Source organism: Brassica rapa, chromosome A08 (genome assembly GCF_000309985.2).
Source record: "Brassica rapa cultivar Chiifu-401-42 chromosome A08, CAAS_Brap_v3.01, whole genome shotgun sequence".
Classification (NCBI taxonomy): Eukaryota; Viridiplantae; Streptophyta; class Magnoliopsida; order Brassicales; family Brassicaceae; genus Brassica; species Brassica rapa.
In genome coordinates this window covers 10,031,758-10,054,014 of record NC_024802.2, presented here as the reverse complement: position 1 = coordinate 10,054,014, position 22,257 = coordinate 10,031,758, and the positions used below count along the sequence as shown (strand labels likewise).

At 33.6% G+C, this 22,257-nt stretch overlaps 3 protein-coding genes and 1 non-coding gene across 4 annotated transcripts; 1 reads left to right on the top strand and 3 right to left on the bottom strand.

The window, feature by feature from the left end:
• Window positions 1–2,489: 2,489 nt before the first annotated feature.
• Window positions 2,490–4,497, bottom strand: LOC103833536 (probable acylpyruvase FAHD1, mitochondrial). Its single transcript, XM_009109624.2, has 7 exons — window positions 4,143–4,497; window positions 3,900–4,065; window positions 3,763–3,815; window positions 3,298–3,360; window positions 3,044–3,094; window positions 2,840–2,957; window positions 2,490–2,769 (listed from the first exon to the last, which is right to left on the bottom strand). Exons 1-7 carry the CDS (start codon window positions 4,236–4,238, stop codon window positions 2,657–2,659), a joined length of 660 nt encoding a protein of 219 aa, XP_009107872.1. The 5' UTR covers window positions 4,239–4,497; the 3' UTR covers window positions 2,490–2,656.
• A 241-nt stretch (window positions 4,498–4,738) lies between these two features.
• On the bottom strand, window positions 4,739–6,678 carry LOC103833534 (probable acylpyruvase FAHD1, mitochondrial). The gene is made up of 7 exons (XM_009109623.3): window positions 6,410–6,678; window positions 6,149–6,314; window positions 6,010–6,062; window positions 5,671–5,733; window positions 5,304–5,354; window positions 5,086–5,203; window positions 4,739–4,996 (listed from the first exon to the last, which is right to left on the bottom strand). Exons 1-7 carry the CDS (start codon window positions 6,521–6,523, stop codon window positions 4,884–4,886), a joined length of 678 nt encoding a protein of 225 aa, XP_009107871.1. The 5' UTR covers window positions 6,524–6,678; the 3' UTR covers window positions 4,739–4,883.
• Window positions 6,679–6,748: 70 nt separating this feature from the next.
• On the bottom strand, window positions 6,749–8,217 carry LOC103833533 (dynein light chain LC6, flagellar outer arm). The gene is made up of 3 exons (XM_009109622.3): window positions 7,887–8,217; window positions 7,508–7,613; window positions 6,749–7,031 (listed from the first exon to the last, which is right to left on the bottom strand). Exons 1-3 carry the CDS (start codon window positions 8,070–8,072, stop codon window positions 6,949–6,951), a joined length of 375 nt encoding a protein of 124 aa, XP_009107870.1. The 5' UTR covers window positions 8,073–8,217; the 3' UTR covers window positions 6,749–6,948.
• Window positions 8,218–16,343: 8,126 nt separating this feature from the next.
• On the top strand, window positions 16,344–17,879 carry LOC103833532. The gene is made up of 3 exons (XR_004450173.1): window positions 16,344–17,088; window positions 17,209–17,419; window positions 17,716–17,879. It is a non-coding gene; the product is annotated as an uncharacterized LOC103833532 (transcript).
• Window positions 17,880–22,257: the final 4,378 nt, after the last annotated feature.

Here is a 22,257-nt window from a genome sequence, read left to right as displayed (position 1 = left end):
GATCTGTTTAAAAAATATATATATACTTATTTGTCTTCGATGATGATGACTCATTGAAACTATGTTTGTGTAAGCTTCTTCTATTCATATGTCACTTCTTATATAGAAAGGTGGTGGCAGACTCACCGCCGCCATCAGCTTCACCGAGATGACTATGTTTGTTGGATACATGTGAACAATGATCAGATCCTCCTCAGCCCTCTCCAGGTAGCTTTCGTGTGGCACATCCTGCAATAATCAAATCAGATCTAACCAGTAAGAAGAGAAAAAGCACTCAAAGTTGTGATAAAGGCTTGACTTGCCTTCTTTGGATGTGTGTAGGAATTTTCTTTTTATTTATTGATCAAATGTGTGAAGTAATTTTCATCCATCATATTTGTAGATGAAATTATTGTCTTCTCCTGAAACTCATCACATTTGGATCCAGTCCACTAATCAACACCTTCATATTTTCTGAGGTAGCTCCAAAGTTTACAGCTTGCATACGAATTTGGAAGTCAAAACACAATTTAAAAGAATCAGATAACTCAGGCTCTACACTTTCTACAAATATTATTCTCGACGTATCTTTATGCGTATGTAATCTTGGATATTTTTTTCTGGAGATTGCAGCTGCGACAAGAGAAGAAAAGTTTCCCTTGAGTTCTGAGGTGAGAAGAGATGATCCGGGTTCTGAAACCTACTGCATCAGGGTTCCACCAGACATCAATTCAAGAATTTTGAGATTGTTGTTGCCTTGACTTCCTGAGTAATTATACCAAAAGAATGAGAGTTAGTGTTTATCGTTTGCATTTACAAAGTGCGGTGCATAGCTTGCCATTTCCACAATGTCACTGCAACAAAGAACACATGAAATACGTTTTGCTCATTTGGTATTTAAAGTTGCGATCAAAAGCCCAGGACCTGGGTAGACAAAAAAAACTGAAGAAATATGTTCTTTTCAAGACCAATGAAAAATGCAACTTCTGCAAGAGCGGCAGAATGCATCCTGTGCCAGAATCTTCTCCAAACACACCATATTCACTGACAAAGCCTTTAAACAAATTTACACGAGAGAGCAAAAAATTGAAAAAAGCAGAAAAGCTTCATTTGGTCTCTTCTTGGAATTACGTTTTGTATAATCTATTACCCCTCCTTTGGACCTTGCGTGAAGTGCGTTGAATTGATGATACATAGAAAACGACTTGGTTCCCTGTAAAGTTGTAATCTAAATTAGAATGTTAGAAGCAAATAACTCAGTAAAATATAATTCAAATGTACTTATAATACAAAGTAGTCATTTGTATTTTATTCCAAGATGTAGAAAGACTAATATATTATTCATGAATATATTTATTTTGCAGACCAAAAAAAAAAGAATATACTTATTTTTTGTTAGAAAAAAATATTTAGGTTTTACTCATTTTTCTTAATTTCAAAACAGTGATGCGAAAAGGATTAATAGCTAAATCATATATTTGATTATTATATCAAAATAACTTCAAATCAAATTAAAAACCATTAGTACAAAATGTTTCAAACTACTCTTATGTAAAAAATAATACATTAATTATGAGAAGATCAAACCTTGCTTATTTTTCAAACTCTCTAAAATCAATGTACAGAAAATGAAATAAAAACAAAACATCCACATATTTTATCCGTAAGCACACAAAAACACAACTTAGAAGTTGCAAAAAACTACCATATTGTAATAGAACAAATTAACTATTATAAACCAACTTGATTTAGTTTTTAACACAAGAAAAATGAGCTATATTAAAAATACAATAAAATACAACACATAAATAACTGAAACAACATCCCGCCCTCATCCCGCCCGTAGGGCGGGCAAACCACTAGTTTGAAATAACTTTGTATTTGGTGGAACTGTAGAATTTGGGTCTATCGTTTCTTATATTTTTATTTTTTAGATCTGAAATTCAGTAGAACTCGGTACAACTAACTCAATAGAACTAGGAATACTCGGTATAACCATCTCAGTAAAACTAGTAAAACTCGGTACCACTAACTAAGTAAAACTAGTAAAACATGGTACAACTAACTCAGTAAAACTAGTAAAACTCAAGACAAAACTAGTAGAACTCGGTACAACTACATTAGTATAACTAGTACAAACTGATACAACTACCTCAGTAGAACTGGTAGAACTCGGCACAACTACCTCGGTAACATTAGCGGATCAGTAATACGTGTGAATTAAAAAATTGAAAAATCGAAAAAATGAAATTTTGAATTTTTAAATTTTAATTTTTTAAAATTTCTAAAAAAATTAAATTCTAAAAAATTTTAAAACAATTTTAAAATAATAATTCGAAAAAATAGACAGGGGTAAAATCGGGTTTTACGTTTTCAATAAATGATGAAGTGTATTGAGATTGACGAAGGATATAGTGGATTTGTTTTCCTTTGCATAAGGATATATGAGATGATGACTTAGGTCTGGCACAAAGCCATAGTTTGATGGGGATCTGATGCTATATAACAGCTTTCGTGGAGAAACAGATCATTCACCCGGGTTATAACTTCAATAGTTAACAAGATAACTATTGGTGTTTTAGCTTATATTCTCCCTTCTTAAGTCAAGGAAATACATTATTGTTTATTACCACAAAAGATTGACATTTTTCTAATTACATGAAGCATGTGAAAACACTTAGCTCAGAGGTTTTACACGCCTATCAACATCGAACTGAACTTCAGATAGACCAGTGATCCCTGCGGTTATCTTCTGACCTATCTTTACAGGTCCAACACCTTCTGGTGTACCTATAATTTGAATGCATTGGCTCATAAGTTTTTTTAACATGGAAACACACAGAAAAATGTAAGTAAATACCTGTCAAGATGACATCTCCTTCGTAGAGAGTCATGAAAGAACTTATGTAGCTGATAAGGTACGGGACCTTGAAGATCATATCTTTTGTTAAACCCTTTTGTCTTGTTTCACCATCAACCTTATATCACAAAATGGATTTAGTTTAGACCTTGAAGACAAATTTTTTAAGCGACAACAGGACAAAGAGAATGGGGGAAGACAAACCTTCAGCCAAAGTTCCAGATTATCGGGATCGTGCACCATCGCCTTTGGCAGCTGAAACACAACAAGAGAAACAAAACTGAGACTAGGAGATGCAAAACATACATAAGATTTCATGTCAAGTTGGCTGTCAAAGCAATAAACATCCTGCACTTTGAGACTTTTTTTGTCTCAACTAGATATAAAATCACGACATAAAACAAAAAGTAGCATTTATATAATTTATATATGCATATAGGTTACAGAAGAATACTTACAACAGAGCCTATTGGTGTGAAAGTATCCTGTCCTTTGCCAAGAGTCCAAGGGAGACCAGATGCCTAAAGAGAAAATAATTTTAAACAACATATCCATGGAAATGGTGGTTGAATCAGTCTTAAAAGCCTAAATCATGATCCAAATACACAAAAATAAAACTCTCAATCATAGAATTTATTCTCGCAAAAATTGTAAAATCAAGTTTATTTTTGTCAATTGCGTTATGTCAAAATTGCAAAATTAAAATTTCCATAAAAACAGTAAAATTATATTTTCCCCATAAATACAAAATTAGACTATTTAGATTAAATAGGCGTCAGGGTCTAATGGGTAACCCAACTGGTCATGGTGGGCTTCGCCCAAAAACGTCCAGCTAAAAAACGCCCATCCCCATTTGACATCCCAACAGAAGAGTACAACAAGAAACAAAGCTAACAAGAGCGATGGATGGGGGTTTGTACTACCTTGGCGGAAGCTTGGATTTCCCTAGCGGACATATCAAGAGCAACCGCATATCCTTAAGAAACAGCAAAAAACTAACTGTAAGCAGAGATGGTATATCTATATACTAGACAGCTAAGAGAATGAAAACAGTACTTACCTCCAACGTATTCCATGGCGGTTGACTCGGGTACATCTCTAGCCTTCTTTGCGATCACTACAGCAAGCTCCACCTCATGATAAAGTGAATCCAGAGGATGTGGGATCTCAATCGTTCCTCCGTTCTCCAAGTATGATGAAGTTGGCTTTAAGAATATAACTGGTTCCTGTTGTTTTGATTCGAGATCGATATTTAGGGTTTGTAACCGCATACGATTGTGATCGAAAGAGAGAATCTGCATACCTTGGGAAGGGCGTTGACATGAGCGGCGTAGTTGCGACTGACGCCGACGATCTTGGTGCCTTGCTTGAACTGCCTCTCTATCTTCGACGTCGCCATTTTCTCCTCTCTGATATCAATCAATACTCTTCCTTCTCCGGTTGACTCTGGTCTGCGAAGACACTTTCCTACAAATTTTCCTTTTTTCTGTTTGAACCACTACGAAGTCTCTTTAACGTCATATTAAAATGTACAAGTAGACCACAAAAGAACAAAGAAAACAGCATTTTAAATTCTTTTCTGATATATACGAATCTTTTTTTTTTTTAAGTTGTTAGACTACTCATTTTCTGAGAAAGAAACTATCATAATTTATCGTAGATTTTGAATTGTTTGGAAAAATAAAAAATTTCAATCTCATTACACCCTCCTAAATCATAATTAAATCTTTCAAAGAACTCTTAAATCCTGATGAACTCTAGTACAACAAGAAACAAAGCTAAATCCTAATGTTATATTATTAAAATAATAAATAAAATACAGATGAGAAATTCAAAATTAGATAAGATAGTTACTTAAAATATCGAAAACATATTTGTTTGACTTTGCATTATTGAGAGTTCTAGTTTCTAACTTTCTATTCTCCTTTCTCAATCTCAAGTGCAAGGAAATACAATAAATGAAGAAAATTACACACGGTTTATTACGTAAATCAAAAGCTTAACATTTTTATTAATAGTATTATATGAAACACAAACAAAACAATTAACTCAAAGGCTTTAGACGCCTATCAACATCGAACTGAACTTCAGATAGACCAGTGATCCCTGCGGTTATCTTCTGTCCTATCTTTACAGGTCCAACACCTTCTGGCGTACCTATAAATAATTTGAATGCATTGTGTCATAAGTTTTTTAGGGTTGGCTCTGAATGTTTTTAAACACGGAACACATTGCAAAGAAAATACCTGTCAAGATGACATCTCCTTCGTAGAGAGTCATTATAGAGCTTATGTAGCTGATGAGGTACGGAACCTTGAAGATCATATCTTTTGTCAAACCCTTCTGTCTTGTTTCACCATCAACCTGACATCACAAAATGGATTCAGTTTGGTCGTTGCAGATTGAGGGAATCAACTTTTTAAAGCGTCGACAGGACAAAGAGAGTGGGTGGGGGAAGACAAACCTTCAGCCAAAGTTCTAGGTTATCAGGATCATGCACCATCGCCTTTGGCAGCTGAAACACGACAAGAGAAACAAAAACTGAAACTAGGAGAGGAAAAAGAGTTTTGATTCCAAGCAAGATAGGCATATGACTTCATGTCAGGTTGGCTGTTAAAGCAATAAAACTCAAACTACTGCGTGGTGAGACTTTCCTAGTCTCAACTAGATATACAACCACCACAGTAGGCTTGAGAAATTAATTTTAGGCGAGAACCCTAACCGCATAGGGAAGAAATGGGTCCATTCCAGAAACAGAAAGTAGCATTTTTTTTTCATATAATCTAGATAATATCAGGATAATCATCTAGGTTTCAGAAGAGAATACTTACAACAGAGCTTATTGGAGTGAAAGTATCCTGTCCTTTAGCAAGAGTCCAAGGGAGACCAGATGCCTAAAGAGACAAGAATTTAAACACAATGAATACTTAAGCTCAAAAACAACATATTAGCTATCTTCTTGTAAAAAAAAAAAAAGAATCTGTGAATATGCAAAAACCACACATCCATGGAAATGGGTGGTTGGATCAGTCTTAAAAGCCTAAGTCATGATCCAAAAACTCTCAATCAAGGGCAATTCATTAAAGAGTGAGTTGTATCATCAAGGTTCAAGTAAAGAAACAAGGTAACAAGAGGGGGTTGATATAGAAGTGAAATCGGGTTTGTACTACCTTGGCAGTAGCTTGGAGTTCCCTAGCAGTCATATCAAGAGCAACCGCATATCCTTAAAAGCCAAGAATTAAAAAAATAAAAAAATGTAAGTACATATGTACAATTGAGAGAAAGCAAAACTAAAGATGACAGTAGTACCTCCAATGTAATCCATGGCGGTTGCCTCGGGTACATCTCTAGCCTTCTCTCCCATCACTACAGCGAGCTCCACCTCATGATGGAGTGATTCTAGAGGATGTGGAATCTCAATCGTTCCTCCGTTCTCTAAGTATGATGACGTCGGCTTTAAGAATATAACTGGTTCCTGTTTCCATCAAAAAAATCAACATCAGAGATATCCAATTTAAGGTTTGTAAACGCAATGCATATCCGATTGGATTACAAAGAGATCTGCAATACCTTGGGAACGGCGTTGCCTAGTTCTTTGGCGTGAGCGGCGTAGTTACGCCCGACGCAGACGATCTTGGTGCCTTGCGTGAACAGCCTCTGTATCATCGACGTCGTCATTGTCATTTTCTCCGATCTGATTCTTCTTCCTCCCTCCCTCTAAATCGTAATACAAATTGAACTTTGCCTGTGCGACTACTTTTAAACCGAAATTTGCTCTTTCAGTCCCCCAAAGTTTGATTTGTTTACATATGAACCCCTCAACTTCGTAAATGACAACTACTTTTGCTATTTTTAAGACTTGTTTAAGAATTTTTTTTTGTACGGGTTGACTTTGATCAAATTCAGAAAGAAGCAGTAAACACAAACCGGAAATTCCGGTTTTCTGGAAACTGAGTTTTAAAATCGAATATACATACAGTTTAAAGTGTTGTTGGTGAAAGCCTTACAAAGCAACACATACACATACGCGTAGAACACAAGGAAGGAACTAACTACAACGTGATGACAATAAATGCACCAGATGAGGAGCTTTCTTGGTTTCGGAATTCTTAACCGGACTTGAAGAGCAGAACAGCTTTTTGGTCGAGGTAAAAGTAAACGAAATGGTTAGTCTCGTGGGTTACGTAAGAACCTGCAGGGAAAATGAATTGATCGGTTAAGATTATAGTCATAGAGTAATACGATTATCATTCACACCCAATACAGGTTTCAGAAATGTATCCCTTGTTTGACAGAAAAGAAAAGCTACATCCAAAGACTTAATATATATAAAAATTCGAACAAGGCAAAATGAACTCTGATGAAGCTAGCTATAAGATAATAGATCGGAATTTCATATTGTAGACTAAATTAGTTGCTTAGCTTAAATAATAATTTAAGCATAAATTCCACTGAGCAGAGAGACCTATACATCCCCAAAGCTAAGCGGACAAAACCCATCGAAACGCAAGAAGAACAACCTTCCCAAACCAAACAATTGATCTAACTCACAAGGATAAGAGACAAAGCAGGAAAATATAAACGAGCCAAAGAAGACATAAGTTACTAAGAGATCTCCCCCCCCTGGATAAGAAGAGGGGAAGTAAGTAAGTAGAGTAGAGTACAAACCAAAGTTGCGACCAACAATGCAATGCCAAGTAGCACCATGTTTCTTGTCAAACTCCTTTTTTATATTCTCAGCTATATCCTTCTCCACACTGTTCTTCTCAAATGCCTGTACAACAACAACAAAAATGTAAAACCTTTTTTTAGAAACTACAAAACATAATAATAACTCCAGAGGATGATTCAACAGACTTTAGTTACGCAGTTCAGATTATCAACAATAAACTTGAGCTCACTAACATCAAATCGAACTTAAGCGATGAAATCGGCAACTCACAGGCACTAATTCAAGGATCAAAAAATCAGAAATCCCTAGAATCGAAGAAGAATGTAGACATCAAGAGAGAGAGAGAGAGAGATAAAGGGAGTAAGGGAGACTAACGGTGATAGCGATATCGATAGCCTCCTTCTGCATATCCTCCTTCATATCAGCACTTTTTATCACAGCTCGCTGCTTCCCCGCCCCCGCCCCTTGAGAAGATGCTTCAACACTAGATCTCCGATCATCCGGATTTGTTTGCGCCGGTGCTCCTCCGTTCACACTCTTCTTTATCCTCCCCTCACTCATTCTTCTTTTTCCTTTCTTTTCTTTCGTCGGTGATTCCTTTTGAAATCAGATTTGCTTTAAGATATGAAAAGCACAAAAACAAAGATGACTGAAGAGAAAAAGAGAAAGCACGGCCGCGAGTGGGGAGTACCAGTCGAATGCACTTTCTAGTCACTGCAAAATGCAAATATTGCATTTTCATACGGCGTCGTTTACTGCAGATTGTGTCCGGTCCAATCTGTCTGTCGAATTCGATATTCGTACCTCAAGCCCATTACTACTGGCATTTGTAATCCAAACTACTTTTTCCTCTTGTATTTCAGAGTTGATTACTCTCTAGGCCACTTTTTGACTTATCAAAGTCACTTTTTACATGTGAGACACTTTATTGTGGATCAGCAATAAACTGTCGATAACTTTACCTTTAATAGACATTTGTTGCGTAGACGGATGATGTGTGGACGGGTGATGCATGGACGGAGATAAATGTAAAAATTCCAGAAATTTTATCAGAGCAACTCTACAATGGCTGAGTTTAATGACACAACTCCAACAACAATGTTTGTCTGTAGATGGGAATAAGAAGATTTTGATTATGTTGTTGATATAGACACTAACATAACCATGAATAAAGAACAAAAGAGATCTCTTTAATTTGTGGATAGGAAATTAAAATTTGTTGTGGTGGATAGAATAGTAACTCAAACACTAAACCTTGATAAAAAAATGTAACATATTCAAAGGCTATGATATGGATGCCAATGTGTCCACAATATCAAGGATGAACAAATTAATAACTTCAAACCAATTACGACCACGTACATGTCGAGGAAAAAAACAAGTTTGAGTGATGAAAACAAAGCTAAACAAGCCAAAAAGTTAAAACGAGTCATCTCCTCCTCCAAAACCCTTGGTCAAAACGAGTCAGCTCTTATTCTCGGTGAGTCACACCATGGATTCCGAGCTCAATATCGTCGTGGATGAGCTCGGTGAAGCTGCGGTGGTTCGAGTTCGTCACAATCCTCCACCATGAGATATGTAGTATGCTAAATTTTGAATTTTAATCATAATTTTACTCGTCCACAAATAGCCGTCCATGTTCACCCATCCATGCTTACCCGTCCATGCTTGAAATATAACAAAAAAATATATTAAAGTAGGTATCAAATTATAGAGAATAAAAAAACATAATTTATTATATCAACAAAATTTGGTATATGTATTTTTAATTCAAGAATAAGCAAAAACAAAATATTAAGAAGTATATTAAATAATAATAATAAAGAAACACACTTTCTCTTTCCTCTAGTATATAAAAAAATCTATTTTTCTTCTCATTAAAGGCAAATCTGTATATTTTCTCTGTAGGTCCCATGAAAAAGTGTCTTACAAGTGTATTGTGGCTTATGATGTAATTAAAAAGTGATAAAGTGCCTCTTGATGTAAAAAATTTCATATACTATTGTAACAATATTTTCTCTTATATTTTTGGTTGTACAAATATGAATTAACCTTTGAGTTTTCCTAAATAATTATATACAAGGTTAAGATCCGCGCCTTGCGCGGAATTAATATTATATACAAATTATTTTTAAGTTTTATACATTTTTTACATATTATGAAATAATAAATATATATTGATTAATTAAAAATTTAGTAACTATTACGTATATAATTAAATTGGTACAAATACTTAAATAAATTTTATTAATCCAGACAAACACTTTTTTCTATTTTATATGGTATAAAATTAAGTTTAAATGATATTATCATAGATATATAGTACATTTTTAATATTGATATTTGTTAAAAAATATTTTATACTCATATTATTTTTGATCATTTGTATTTCTTTATAACAAATTTTTTAAATCAATGATAACAATAAAAAAATTTGTGGGATGTTTAATAGTTTTAGTAATTAATAATTTTAAAAACATTCAATGCAAAGTTTAAAATCTAAATATTAAGTTGTCAATAATTGTTCAAAATGTTTATCAAAAAAATTCAAAGCAAATTCTAAATTAAAATACTTATGTATTTTATATAGTATATAATTTATTAAAAAAAATATTAATATACATATATATAATATTTATTAAATGATATTTCCTACTTATGTAATTTCGTAATCATTTGTATCTTGTTATAACATAAATTTTAAACCATGGATCACAAAAATTTCAATGTGAGATTTTTAACAACTTTAGTCATTTATATTTGTTTTTAAAAATTCAAAATATAACATATACAAAAAAATCTAAAATTTTTTTATATAGTTAATATGGTTGTTTAATTTATTTTAATAATTTAAAATTTTGAAAAATGATAGAGAATAGACTAGTTTTTATCAAATCTTTATTATTCAAAATCATTAATTGTCATATATACTTCATCCACATTAGGTAATTCCGTGATTTTTATTTAAGGAAACAATGAAGAACATTTATGATTAATTTATGGTTAGTTTAATAAAAAGCTTATTATATATTTATATGGACCAACATATTTTCCTAAAAATTCTAAGAATGATTGTAGTGGTGACATGTGACGACAAAAATATGTTGTAATGTTTCTCTTTTAATATATAGGGGATCTATGCCATTGGTATTAAACTCGGGCGTTTAACACATTCCCTACCCATTACTTCGCTTCTATCTATTGAGGTTCTCTAGCCCAATAATTCGTAGGTTTAATGTGAAAATTTATATTTCGTGGGTTTGGTTTGCAAATATTTCTAGTTCTCACCCGTGAAGTATGGGTTTCGGACGCCAAATACTATAGGAGAGTTTGGGGTGCTAGTAACAGAAATATCTGGGTGGTGTAGTGGCTAGAGAGTTTACAAGTCTTCTAAAGATTATGAGTTTGACCTTAGTAACTAGTAAGGGGCATCATTTTTGTAAATTCGTTTTAGGCGTTTTTTATAATTCTGGGCCGACACTGTTCTCACTACACTATTAACTTGCACACATCATTTTTCATGAGTAAATCTGCGCGGCGCGCTCTCAAAAACACAAAATCTTTACCTATTCAATACTCAATGTCCAAACCATTTATTTATAAATAATATAATTATACTAACGTCTGCTCATAAAAGGATACTAATTAGTATTAATGTCTTGCCACTAGGTTTTTCCTACTATTATATAAATCTGGCCTAATCATAATATTAATATACTGATCATTTTGATATTAATTTTTTAGGCCATTCGAGAACAATACAAATAACTCAAAAGTTATATTACTCAATATTTAAATGACGTGAAATTATAAATAGAGATATACTATACAATAATATGAAATATAATATGCTTTTACATATAATTAAAACTATTAGCATTTGACAATACATTTTTGTATGATAGTCTAAGTTACGTTCTAGATCATAAGATAAAAGTCATATATAAACAATGTTTACATTTTAGTATGTAAATATATAATAAATTCAAGTCTATTTTTTACGAATTAATATATGAAAGAAACCAATATATTCTATTAATATTTACTGGTAATTTTCTAAAAAAATTTATCCCAGATTATTCTCTAAAATTTGTTAAGATACCAACTAATCCTTAAAATCGACTTCTACTTTGCATATTCCTATAACTATGTTAGCATTCCTAAATCGTCGTAAACAACAATCTTACGCATTATTTTGAAAATACTTTGTTCATAAGTAAATTTTAGGGAAATTACATTTAATTCATTATATTACTTAATTTGTGGGTTATCCGATTAAAGTTTAAACCAATTAAAATAAAATTCAAATAAATTCAGACAATTTAAGTAAATGAATTATCTTATTTGGACACAAATATAACTATATTACGATAAATTTATAACTTAACTGTAAAATTTGATTACAAATAAATTATATATAAATAAAATATAAAATATCATTAATCAGAAATATAAAATCAAAAGTAGTGTTCTAAAATGTAATAAAACTGAAAATTATTTTTCAAAATGAAATGATATTTCTGAAAAGAAATATTTATCATCTAATTTCTACATATTTGAATTAAAAATTGTATATAACACGGTCATCATTTATCTAAAACCCAAAAATAAACCTTTTTGAGGACTGTAGTTAGCAAACCTTTACGCAGAAATCTGCAGTAGTAATCGATTGATTTATCTTCTGACCATGAGGGTGTGTTAAATCTAAGAACAATTTCCCTCGATTTTTCGAAAGAATATCACCATGCAAAGGGTAGGCACCAATAAAGGGATAAGGTTAAACTTTCTTTGTAGATGTGAAAAGTCGGTAGAAAGCAATTGAGTTTCTGTTTTTCATTTCCAGGAAAATATGGATTTTGATTTATGTTTTATGTCCACGACGATCCATATTGTAAATTTATTAAGTACCAAATTTTAATGATAACGAAATGGGACAATTGTTTAATTTAAATTAGTCTTGCTGTATAAAATTAGAAAACATATTTACTTATTTTTGTATGTTCTTATTTTGTAATATGCAAGCACTTTTTTAAATGTTTTTGTAATATGCAAATTTTAATGATAACGAAATGGGACAATTGTTTAATTTAAATTAGTCTTGCTGTATAAAATTAGAAAACATATTTACTTATTTTTGTATGTTCTTATTTTGTAATATGCAAGCACTTTTTTAAATGTTTCTGTCTAAATAATGTACTTTTTATTAAATATCAATATAAAAATTTATTAAGCATATTCAACTTTAAATCTGAATATTAATATTATAATTTCATAAAACCAACAAGTATACTTGAAACTTTTATATTTTAATTTTGGTTTCCAAGTATAATCAATAAAAGAACTATAAAGGAGATAACACAATCTCTAGTTTATAAATGATCACTAAACACATCGAGCAGGACACAACTTTATAAAACAAATATGGATATATAACTAGAACATAAACAATTATGTTTAGGATATTGTTAAATGTTAAAAACATGAACATACAACCGCGCGGATGCGTAGGTCAAAAAAAACTCTTATGAATGTATTTGAATCGCACAATAGATTATATATACACCATTTGACAAGCTTGTAGAAGCTTGAGTTCAATTTTCCACTCTTACCACTTTATCAGAGCTTTAAGATATTGAAAAGTAAAAGAACAACTTAAGATGGAAGAGCCAAGCATTACTAATATTGTGGAACCGAAATTCACACCGTTAATTTCTGTTAAATTTGAAAACCTAAGAAAACCTAACTTTTCTAGAGGTCTCAGATATCTGCTAAACCACACGCCAAGTAATCAGAAACACGAAATAAACAGACGATAAATATAGATCGAAAAGAGAGCAAAAAAAGTATTATTCTGAATTTGCGTAAGAGCGTATAAAAAAGGTAAGAGCCTTGGCCACAAGAGCTGTCGGCGAGTTCCCTAGTTCTAGCAACCTAAGACTGCAAAAACCTAATTGAGTCACAGCTCGATAGCAAAAACGGAAAGTTTTCCTATTGCTCTGAGTGCTAAGTTTTCTGTGTCAAAAAGTTTTCTATTGCGCCTCTCGCCTTGGCATCCCTTATATGCTCCCCCTAGGTCGGTTTGGGCTTTTCTTTTCTGCTCCCCAGGTCGAGTTTATCGCTTTGCGGAAATATTCCATTTTTCTTCGATATTCATGATTATCTCTTGAAATTTGACATTTATCTTCGAAACTTTTTTCATTTATCTTTTCATGTGAATAAAAGATAGGCCTTCATAGTAACATTGGGCTCAATTTCACCAAAAATCGTAAGTGGGCTTTTAGCCGCGTTTTAGACTTTTTTGGGCCGTGTTTCGACCTATCGTTTTTACGATTTCTTTGAAAGATCACCTTTAGTGCGACGTCGGTTCTTTAAAAATAACTCGAATTAATCGTGTAGTCGAGACAACTAAGGTGTTAAGTTAACCGTTGTCATTTTATACGATCAATTTGAACTTATACGAGAAAACAAGTCTTTGCGATTTTTATCGTAAAGTTCCAATGGTAACTCTAATCGAGATGAAACAAGAGACTTGTATAGCTGAGGCTCAAAGAAGAAAGCTACAAAGACGAGATGAGAGTGCATGACATTGATGGAGTGCAATCGTACTCGCCATATGGCAAGCAGGACGGAGACGATCCAGCTCGCCATATGGCGAGCCGGGACGAGGCGAGCGGGACGATGCTGTCTCGGCCCGCCATATGGCGAGGATGATCGCGTTCCAGCTCGCCATATGAAGAGCGGGAAGATGCTGTTCCAGCTCGCCTTATGACGAGCGGGACGATGCTGTCCCGGCTCGCTGTTTGGCAAGTTGGTTAAGGTCGAGGTCGAGTTTTGGCTATCTTTGGGCGATTCAGATGGTTAGGGAATGATGGTCGGCATTTTTTCTGTTTCATTGTTTGTCTCCCTGATGTCACTTGCCAATAGATCGGACTATCTATCCTGAGAACTTCTCGTATAACGTTTTTTAAACCTATACGAGGCTTTAGTCTTGATTTTCTACATCTCTTTTTAGAATAAATATTTCTCGTGAACTTGCGGTCGTTGATTTTGTTGTTACTGATTTTGACCCCAGCAAATATTTACCCTCATTCATGTATTTCAGTTTTAAAATTTATTTTCTGATATTCTTCCTTTTTAAACAAAATGTTCATGCAACATGTTATTAGGTAAATATTAGTAAATGATTTTAGCTAAATGTTTATTGACTTCAAAAGCAACAATTTTTATTTATGAAAAAGTTATAAGTAATTGTAACTAAACTTTTATAAACATTTTGATGTTTTAAATTTATTTGTTCATGAAATATCTTAACCATATTATTTTTCTTCGTTAATTTTTAAATTTCACCAATCTTTTATTTACAATATTTCTTGATTAATATTCCTCATATTTAATGTTATAAGTTATTTGTTTATAAGAAAAGAATAAAGTAATAACTGATATGTGAATTTTGAGAGAAATGATTTAAGAAAAGATGAATTGAAATCATGTTTCCAACAAAATTGATATAATTAAAATAAGTAGAGTGATCAAACCTAAAAGATATAAAAGAGGTAACCAATAATTAAAATATTTCTGGGTTATGAAAAAAATTTGAATATTAAAAGCTTATAAGAACTTTGGATATTTTATAGAGTTTTTAAAAAGTATTTTATCTAAGATTTTTTTCAAAAAAAAACTTGAATCACTCTTTTAGCAGGGAACACACGTTGAGTAGTTCAATTTGAAAAAGGTAGAATTATGTAGAGACGACTTTTGCCTTAGCCACCGTGCACATGGTACATCTGCTAATTTAATACAGAAACGGGTCTGGTGTCCACTATTATACATGAACGGACACCTTAGCCTTAAAGTTAGAGACAAGGATTTCTAGTCAGTGCTGTCTCAAATTATTTATAGGACATATTAAAAAAAATTAACAGTATATTTAACGATATAGTTGAGTAATTTTAATAGTTTATATCTCTATTTATATATATTTGACGTCTCTTTTAATATTATAAATTCTAAATTTAATATTATATCTAAAAATATAAACCATAATTTATATATTTATTTTCAGAAATTTCTTAATTTTTTTTATTTTCTAATTTGGACCATGTTCAACCGTTTCACTTGCTTATGCTATTGGATATGTTCCTAGCACATACGACGGTTTAGGAATATCGGTTATGTATAATCGTATAAATAGATGAATAGATACAGCAAATTATCACTTACAAATTTACTCACCACTTACGTAACATGTTTTAAGATTAGGTATGGCTTTAAATACCCGGTTATGGTTATACAAAATTAACACATGCAAATGGTAATAAAGTCCTAATTTTTTTTACCAAAAAGAGACATGCAAATTTTCATTGGTTATAAGATATTAATTTAGTTTTACTAAGCATATATCTATTTAAATATGGTGCAGCTTCTTGGAGTCTTGGAGAGATGATTTGTATATTCATTTAAATTGCCAAAATTAGTCTTAGATATAGAACTATTGTTGACTGGATTTTCCTTTTAAGTCATCTAGTTATTTTCCAATTTGAAAAAAAAACAACAACTATTTGTAACTTATACTAGTTTTCGAGAAATATTTTTATGCAAGTACTCAAAATAAATTTTGATTTTTTTTTATTCTGCTAAAATGATACATTTTGATTGCATTGTATACATTAGTATGAAAATAATATTATTAATCCGCAAACCTTCTTTCTAACATGGAATACTTCAGTTAGAGAAACTTACGATAATTTCAGGTTACATTTGCAACATATTGTTCTCAATTGGTGAAGATGGTTTCGGAACTAAAGAATTGTCAATTTTTGCAAGTTATTTAGATATTAAGATCCTGAAAGAAAGTTTCCTCCGATCAGAGATCATCTATGTACCAAGGACGCAAAATACAAAGGCGGATAATCTAACATGCAGTGTCTGGAAACAACCGTTTTTCATCGTTCACATAGATCAATATCTACCGGTTTGGTTCATATAGTCAGTATGAGTCTGTATAAGCTGATGGAAAAAAAAACTTCAGTTAGAGAGTACCATAAGGCATAAACTTCCTTAATTTATCTATTTATGCCATTACTATGGTTTATTACTTATTTATACAACTCATTCTTTTTATTCATTTCATCAATGATATCACCAATATACACACAATTGCATATACTATAGTGTGAACAAAACAAAATCATGAAAATATTAACAAAAATGAATAATTCAATAAAATAAAACAATACAAAAAAAACATGCCACGTTCCCCGATTTAAGTATATCCTCCTCTCCCCCTCCTTCCCTCAATCTCTCTCTCTCACATCCCTTTATTGTTGGTTCGATAAAAGTCTCGCATACTCTTTAGATTTTTCCTTACGAAAATATTTTCTCCAGAAATGGCAGAGGCAAGTTTCTATATTGGAGTCGTAGGTAACACTCTTCTTCACTCGTGTGCTTACTGCTTATACACGCGTGCCCATATATTCGTCCTGGTAAAGACTCAATAGACCTTACTTAGCAATTATTCTTTAACTACTTGTGTTGACGCAGGAAATGTAATCTCCGTACTCGTCTTCCTCTCACCAGTGTGAGTTCTCTCTCTCTATCTTTTTGGACGAAGTTACAAAATTGAGATGTATAAAAAATACTTTTTATTTCGACTATATATTGATCGATCGGTCCAAATATATATACAAAAAAAAAACAGGGAGACATTTTGGAAAATAGTGAAGCGAAAATCAACGGAGGAGTACAAAAGCTTGCCGTATATTTGCACGTTGTTAGGATCGTCGCTATGGACATATTACGGCATCGTCACTCCCGGAGAATATCTTGTCTCCACCGTTAATGGCTTTGGTGCTCTTGTTGAAATCATCTATGTCTCCCTTTTTGTCTTATACGCACCTCGACATCTCAAGGTTCTTTTATTTTATTTTATTTGATTTCTTCTCTATATATACTATTTTTCTTGCTTCTTGATCTTCTATGTTTCTTATATGATAGCTGGTTAAAATCTACATATTATTTGATGCATTTGTTCAGATTTGGATCTGACTATCCGTTTCTGTATCACATTATTTTAAATTTTAAAGTCAAGTTGATTAAAATATGTGACCCACTAATAAGTTGTACTAGAATAACTTGAAAGTAGAAATTCCAATGTTTTCTATACAGAGCGTTTGGTTGATATAATTGCTTTCTTTCTTTCTTACAGTTACACACAATCGTGGTGGTATCGATGTTGAACGTCCTTTTCCCAATCGCAGCGATTGCGGCCACGAGAAGTGTTTTAAAGATGAGAAAACGCGTTCTCAATCGATGGGTTTCATATGTGCTGGTCTCAACATTATAATGTATGGTTCTCCTCTTTCTGCTATGGTAAGGTCATTCTTAATTTTAAATATATGTCCAAAACTTATATTATATTTGAGCATATATATTTTATAGGACAATTCTCTCAAATAGATGTTTTTAAGTTTTTGTCACATAAATAGATCTCAAAAACTAAAATGACCAAAATAGCATTTTTTATTTTGAAAATTTTAATTTTTTAAATTTTTTTTTAATTTGAAATCTTATCCCCAAAACTCCACTCCTCAACTCAAACCCTAAATCCTAAACCATAAACTCCACCCCTTAACTCTAATGTCTAAATTAATTAACTCTAAAGATATAAGTATATATTTACTTCTTATGATAAAACATTTAAGTCTATTTTAGTCATTTTTATTTTTAAGATCTATATTTATGACAAATTTTTTTTAGGTATATCCTAGGGAATTTCTCATTTTATTATATCACCACGTTTTGAAATAAAGAAGGTCCCCATTATATCAACATCAGATATTCATTTATTGAATCAGGCTGTTACTTGACATCGTTCATATCGGACTTGGTCCTTATTGAGTGCATTCCAACAAAAGCTTATCCGTCCATAACTAAAAACGACCCACCTGGTGCAGAGGCTATTGTATACATATGGTTTATTTCGGTTTTGCAGTTTACTGATTCATTTTGTCTTTTAGTTTAGTGTATTCGAATATTGTTGATATTAGTCATTTTGTTTCGAATTCAGGAAATAAGGTTAGCCACTACAAGAAAACGTATCTTTACGAGGAAGTTTAACGAGGAAAAATATCCTCGTAAAAAAACGTTGATTTTGCGAGGAAAGTACGTTGAGAAAGAAAAGCATCGTTATTTCGTCGTAAGGTAACGACAAAAAAAATTCGTCGTAAAGACGATGTAAATTGACGTGGCTTTTACGAGGAAATAGTTTTTCCTCGTAAAAGCCACGTAAATTTCGCGAGTGCTTTACGACGAAATATTTTACGTGTACTTAACGAGGAATTTTTGAATCCACCAACTTGGTAGGTGGCTCACGTTTTTTTTTTGGCCATACAATTAATTTTCGTCGTAATTTCATAGTAAAATTACAACTACCAGATTCGAAATTTTCTATAAATATGGATGTTGGAACATCATTTTAAACACACCAACAACAAAAAACGTGAAAGAAAAAAAAATGGCTGGCTCTGGGACTATTTACGAGTTGCGGAATTGGATGTATATGCATAGAGATGCTAACGGGAGAGTGACGAAAGAATACCTTGCGGGGCTGGAGACATTTATGCACCAAGCAGATTCAACACCGCTCGCCCAAGAAAGTGGTAAGATGTTCTGTCCTTGTCGGAAATGCAACAATTCGAAATTGGCAAACCGTGAAAATGTTTGGAAGCATTTAATAAATAGAGGTTTCACGCCAAATTACTATATCTGGTTTCAACATGGGGAAGGTTATAATTATGATCAGAATGAAGCTAGTAGTAGTAATAGCAATTTTCAGGAAGAACCGGTTAATCATCATTTGCATAATGAACATAGTTACCATCAGGAGGAGATGGTAGATTATGATAGGGTTCATGATATGGTAGCTGATGCATTCGTAGCTCATGATGAAGATGAAGAACCTAATATAGATGCAAAAAAGTTTTACGGAATGTTAAACGCGGCGAATCAACCACTTTACAGTGGTTGTAGAGAAGGTCTCTCTAAATTGTCGTTGGCTGCTAGAATGATGAATATTAAAACTGATCACAATCTACCTGAAAGTTGCATGAACGAATGGGCGGACTTGTTTAAAGAGTATTTGCCGGAAGACAATGTGTCTGCTGATTCTTATTATGAGATTCAGAAATTAGTTTATAGTCTTGGGTTGCCTTCGGAGATGATAGATGTCTGCATCGACAACTGCATGATCTATTGGGGAGATGATGAGAAGCTAGAAGTATGTCGATTCTGCAAGAAGCCACGATTCAAGCCGCAAGGACGGGGACGTAATAGGGTACCGTACCAAAGGATGTGGTACCTACCAATTACAGACAGATTGAAAAGATTGTATCAATCAGAGCAGACTGCTGCAAAGATGAGATGGCATGCCGAGCATACTCAGACGGATGGTGAGATGACTCATCCATCAGATGCAAGAGCCTGGAAACATTTCAACAAAGTACATCCGGATTTTGCTAGCAATAGCCGGAATGTGTATCTCGGATTATGCACAGATGGATTTAGTCCGTTCGGAATGTCAGGGAGACAATATTCATTGTGGCCAGTCTTTCTTACGCCATACAACCTGCCACCGGAGATGTGCATGCAACGGGAGTTGCTATTCTTGACGATATTGATACCTGGTCCGAACCATCCAAAAAGGTCCCTGGATGTTTTCCTACAACCACTGATAAAAGAGTTGAAGGATTTGTGGTCAACAGGGGTGAGGACGTATGACTGTTCAACGAAGACGAATTTTACGATGCGAGCTATGCTTTTGTGGACCATAAGTGACTTTCCTGCATATGGGATGTTGTCTGGATGGACTACACATGGGAGATTAGCTTGTCCATATTGTAATGGAACGACAGATGCGTTTCAACTGAAGAATGGTAGGAAGACAAGTTGGTTTGATTGTCATCGTCGATTTCTTCCCATTGGCCATCCTTACCGAAGAAACAAGAATTTGTTTAGGCACAAAAGGGTTGTGAGAGACACTTCTCCACCATATCTAACTGGAGAACAAATTGAAGCACAAATCGACTACTACGGAGCTAACGAAACAGTTCGTTGGGGTGGTAATTGGCATGTCCTCGTAATATGCCTGATTCTTACGGTGTTCATCACAACTGGCACAAGAAGAGTATATTTTGGGAGTTGCCATATTGGAAGGATCTTCTTCTGCGCCACAACCTCGATGTGATGCATATAGAGAAGAATTTCTTTGAGAACATCATGAATACAATATTGAATGTCCCAGGGAAGACAAAAGACAACATAAAATCGAGGTTGGACTTGCCGGATATTTGCTCAAGAAGCGAGTTACATATCAAAAGCAATGGACAAGTTCCCGTTCCGATATTCAGACTGTCTTCCGAAAAAAAGTCGGTGTTGTTCAACTGGGTGGCATCAGAAGTGAAGTTCCCCGATGGGTATGTTTCAAATCTCTCTAGATGTGTTGAAAAGGGTCAAAAGTTCTCTGGGATGAAGAGTCATGATTGTCATGTCTTTATGCAACGACTACTGCCCTTTGCATTTGCGGAGCTACTTCCAACAAACGTACATGAAGCACTTGCAGGTTCGTAGTGTGTTTGCAAAATAATATAACGGTCTAGTTTGCAAAATAATATACGACTAACAATGTGTTTAATTGTTTTTAGAATATAAAAGGCATTGGAGCATTTTTCAGGGATCTGAGCACACACACTCTTAAAGAAGAAGTTGTAGAACAGCTTCAGGAGAACATTCCCATCTTATTGTGCAACTTGGAGAAGATATTTCCTCCTGGATTTTTTGACGTCATGGAGCATCTAGCTGTCCACCTCCCATATGAAGCATTGCTTCGTGGACCTGTACATTACGGATGGATGTATCAGTATGAGCGAGCCATGAAATATTTGAAGGGAAAAGCAAAGAACCTCGCCAAAGTTGAAGGTTCTATAATTGCTGGAAGTTTGACGGAAGAAGTTTCTCACTTCACATCGTACTACTTTGCGTCAAAAGTACGTACCCGTAGAAGAGCTCCAAGAAGATATGATGATGGTGGAGTTGCGCCAACATATGCAGTTGCTGGTGTTCCAGACATCTTTAGCCAGATTGGACGACTCGGTGGGAAGTCTAAAAGGTTTGGTGGTCGAGTGAACAAGACGCTCATAGTGCACACACCTATATTCTACTCAATTGCGAGGATCCATTGATGCGTTATTTTGAAAGGTAACATATATGGACACTTCAAACACATATAATTAATTATATAATTGCAAGAGATTCATTCCTATGAAATGTGATTAATTTTACAGCCTATTTGTTTCTCAAGTCGAAGAAACATTTCCTGGTATATCCACAAGTGACGTAGACAAAAGGAAAGATCAGCACTTCATTAAGTGGTTGCGGAATCAGGTATTATAACTCAAACTATTTTTTCATACATGATTTGTATTTTAATGTTCTCTTTATTTTTGCAGGTTGATTATGACGACGATGCAGATTATCCTAAGTGGTTACACGAAGTAATTCAATCTCCACTTGTAAAGGTCACCACATCACAGATGTATTTCACACGAGGCTACACTTTTCACACATATGAGTATGGTAGACAGCGGGCGACCAGTAACTATGGAATATGTGTGAAAGGGGAAACAGATTTCTACGGGATCTTGACGGAGATTATTGAAGTCGAATTTCCAGGATACTGAAGCTGAAATGCGTC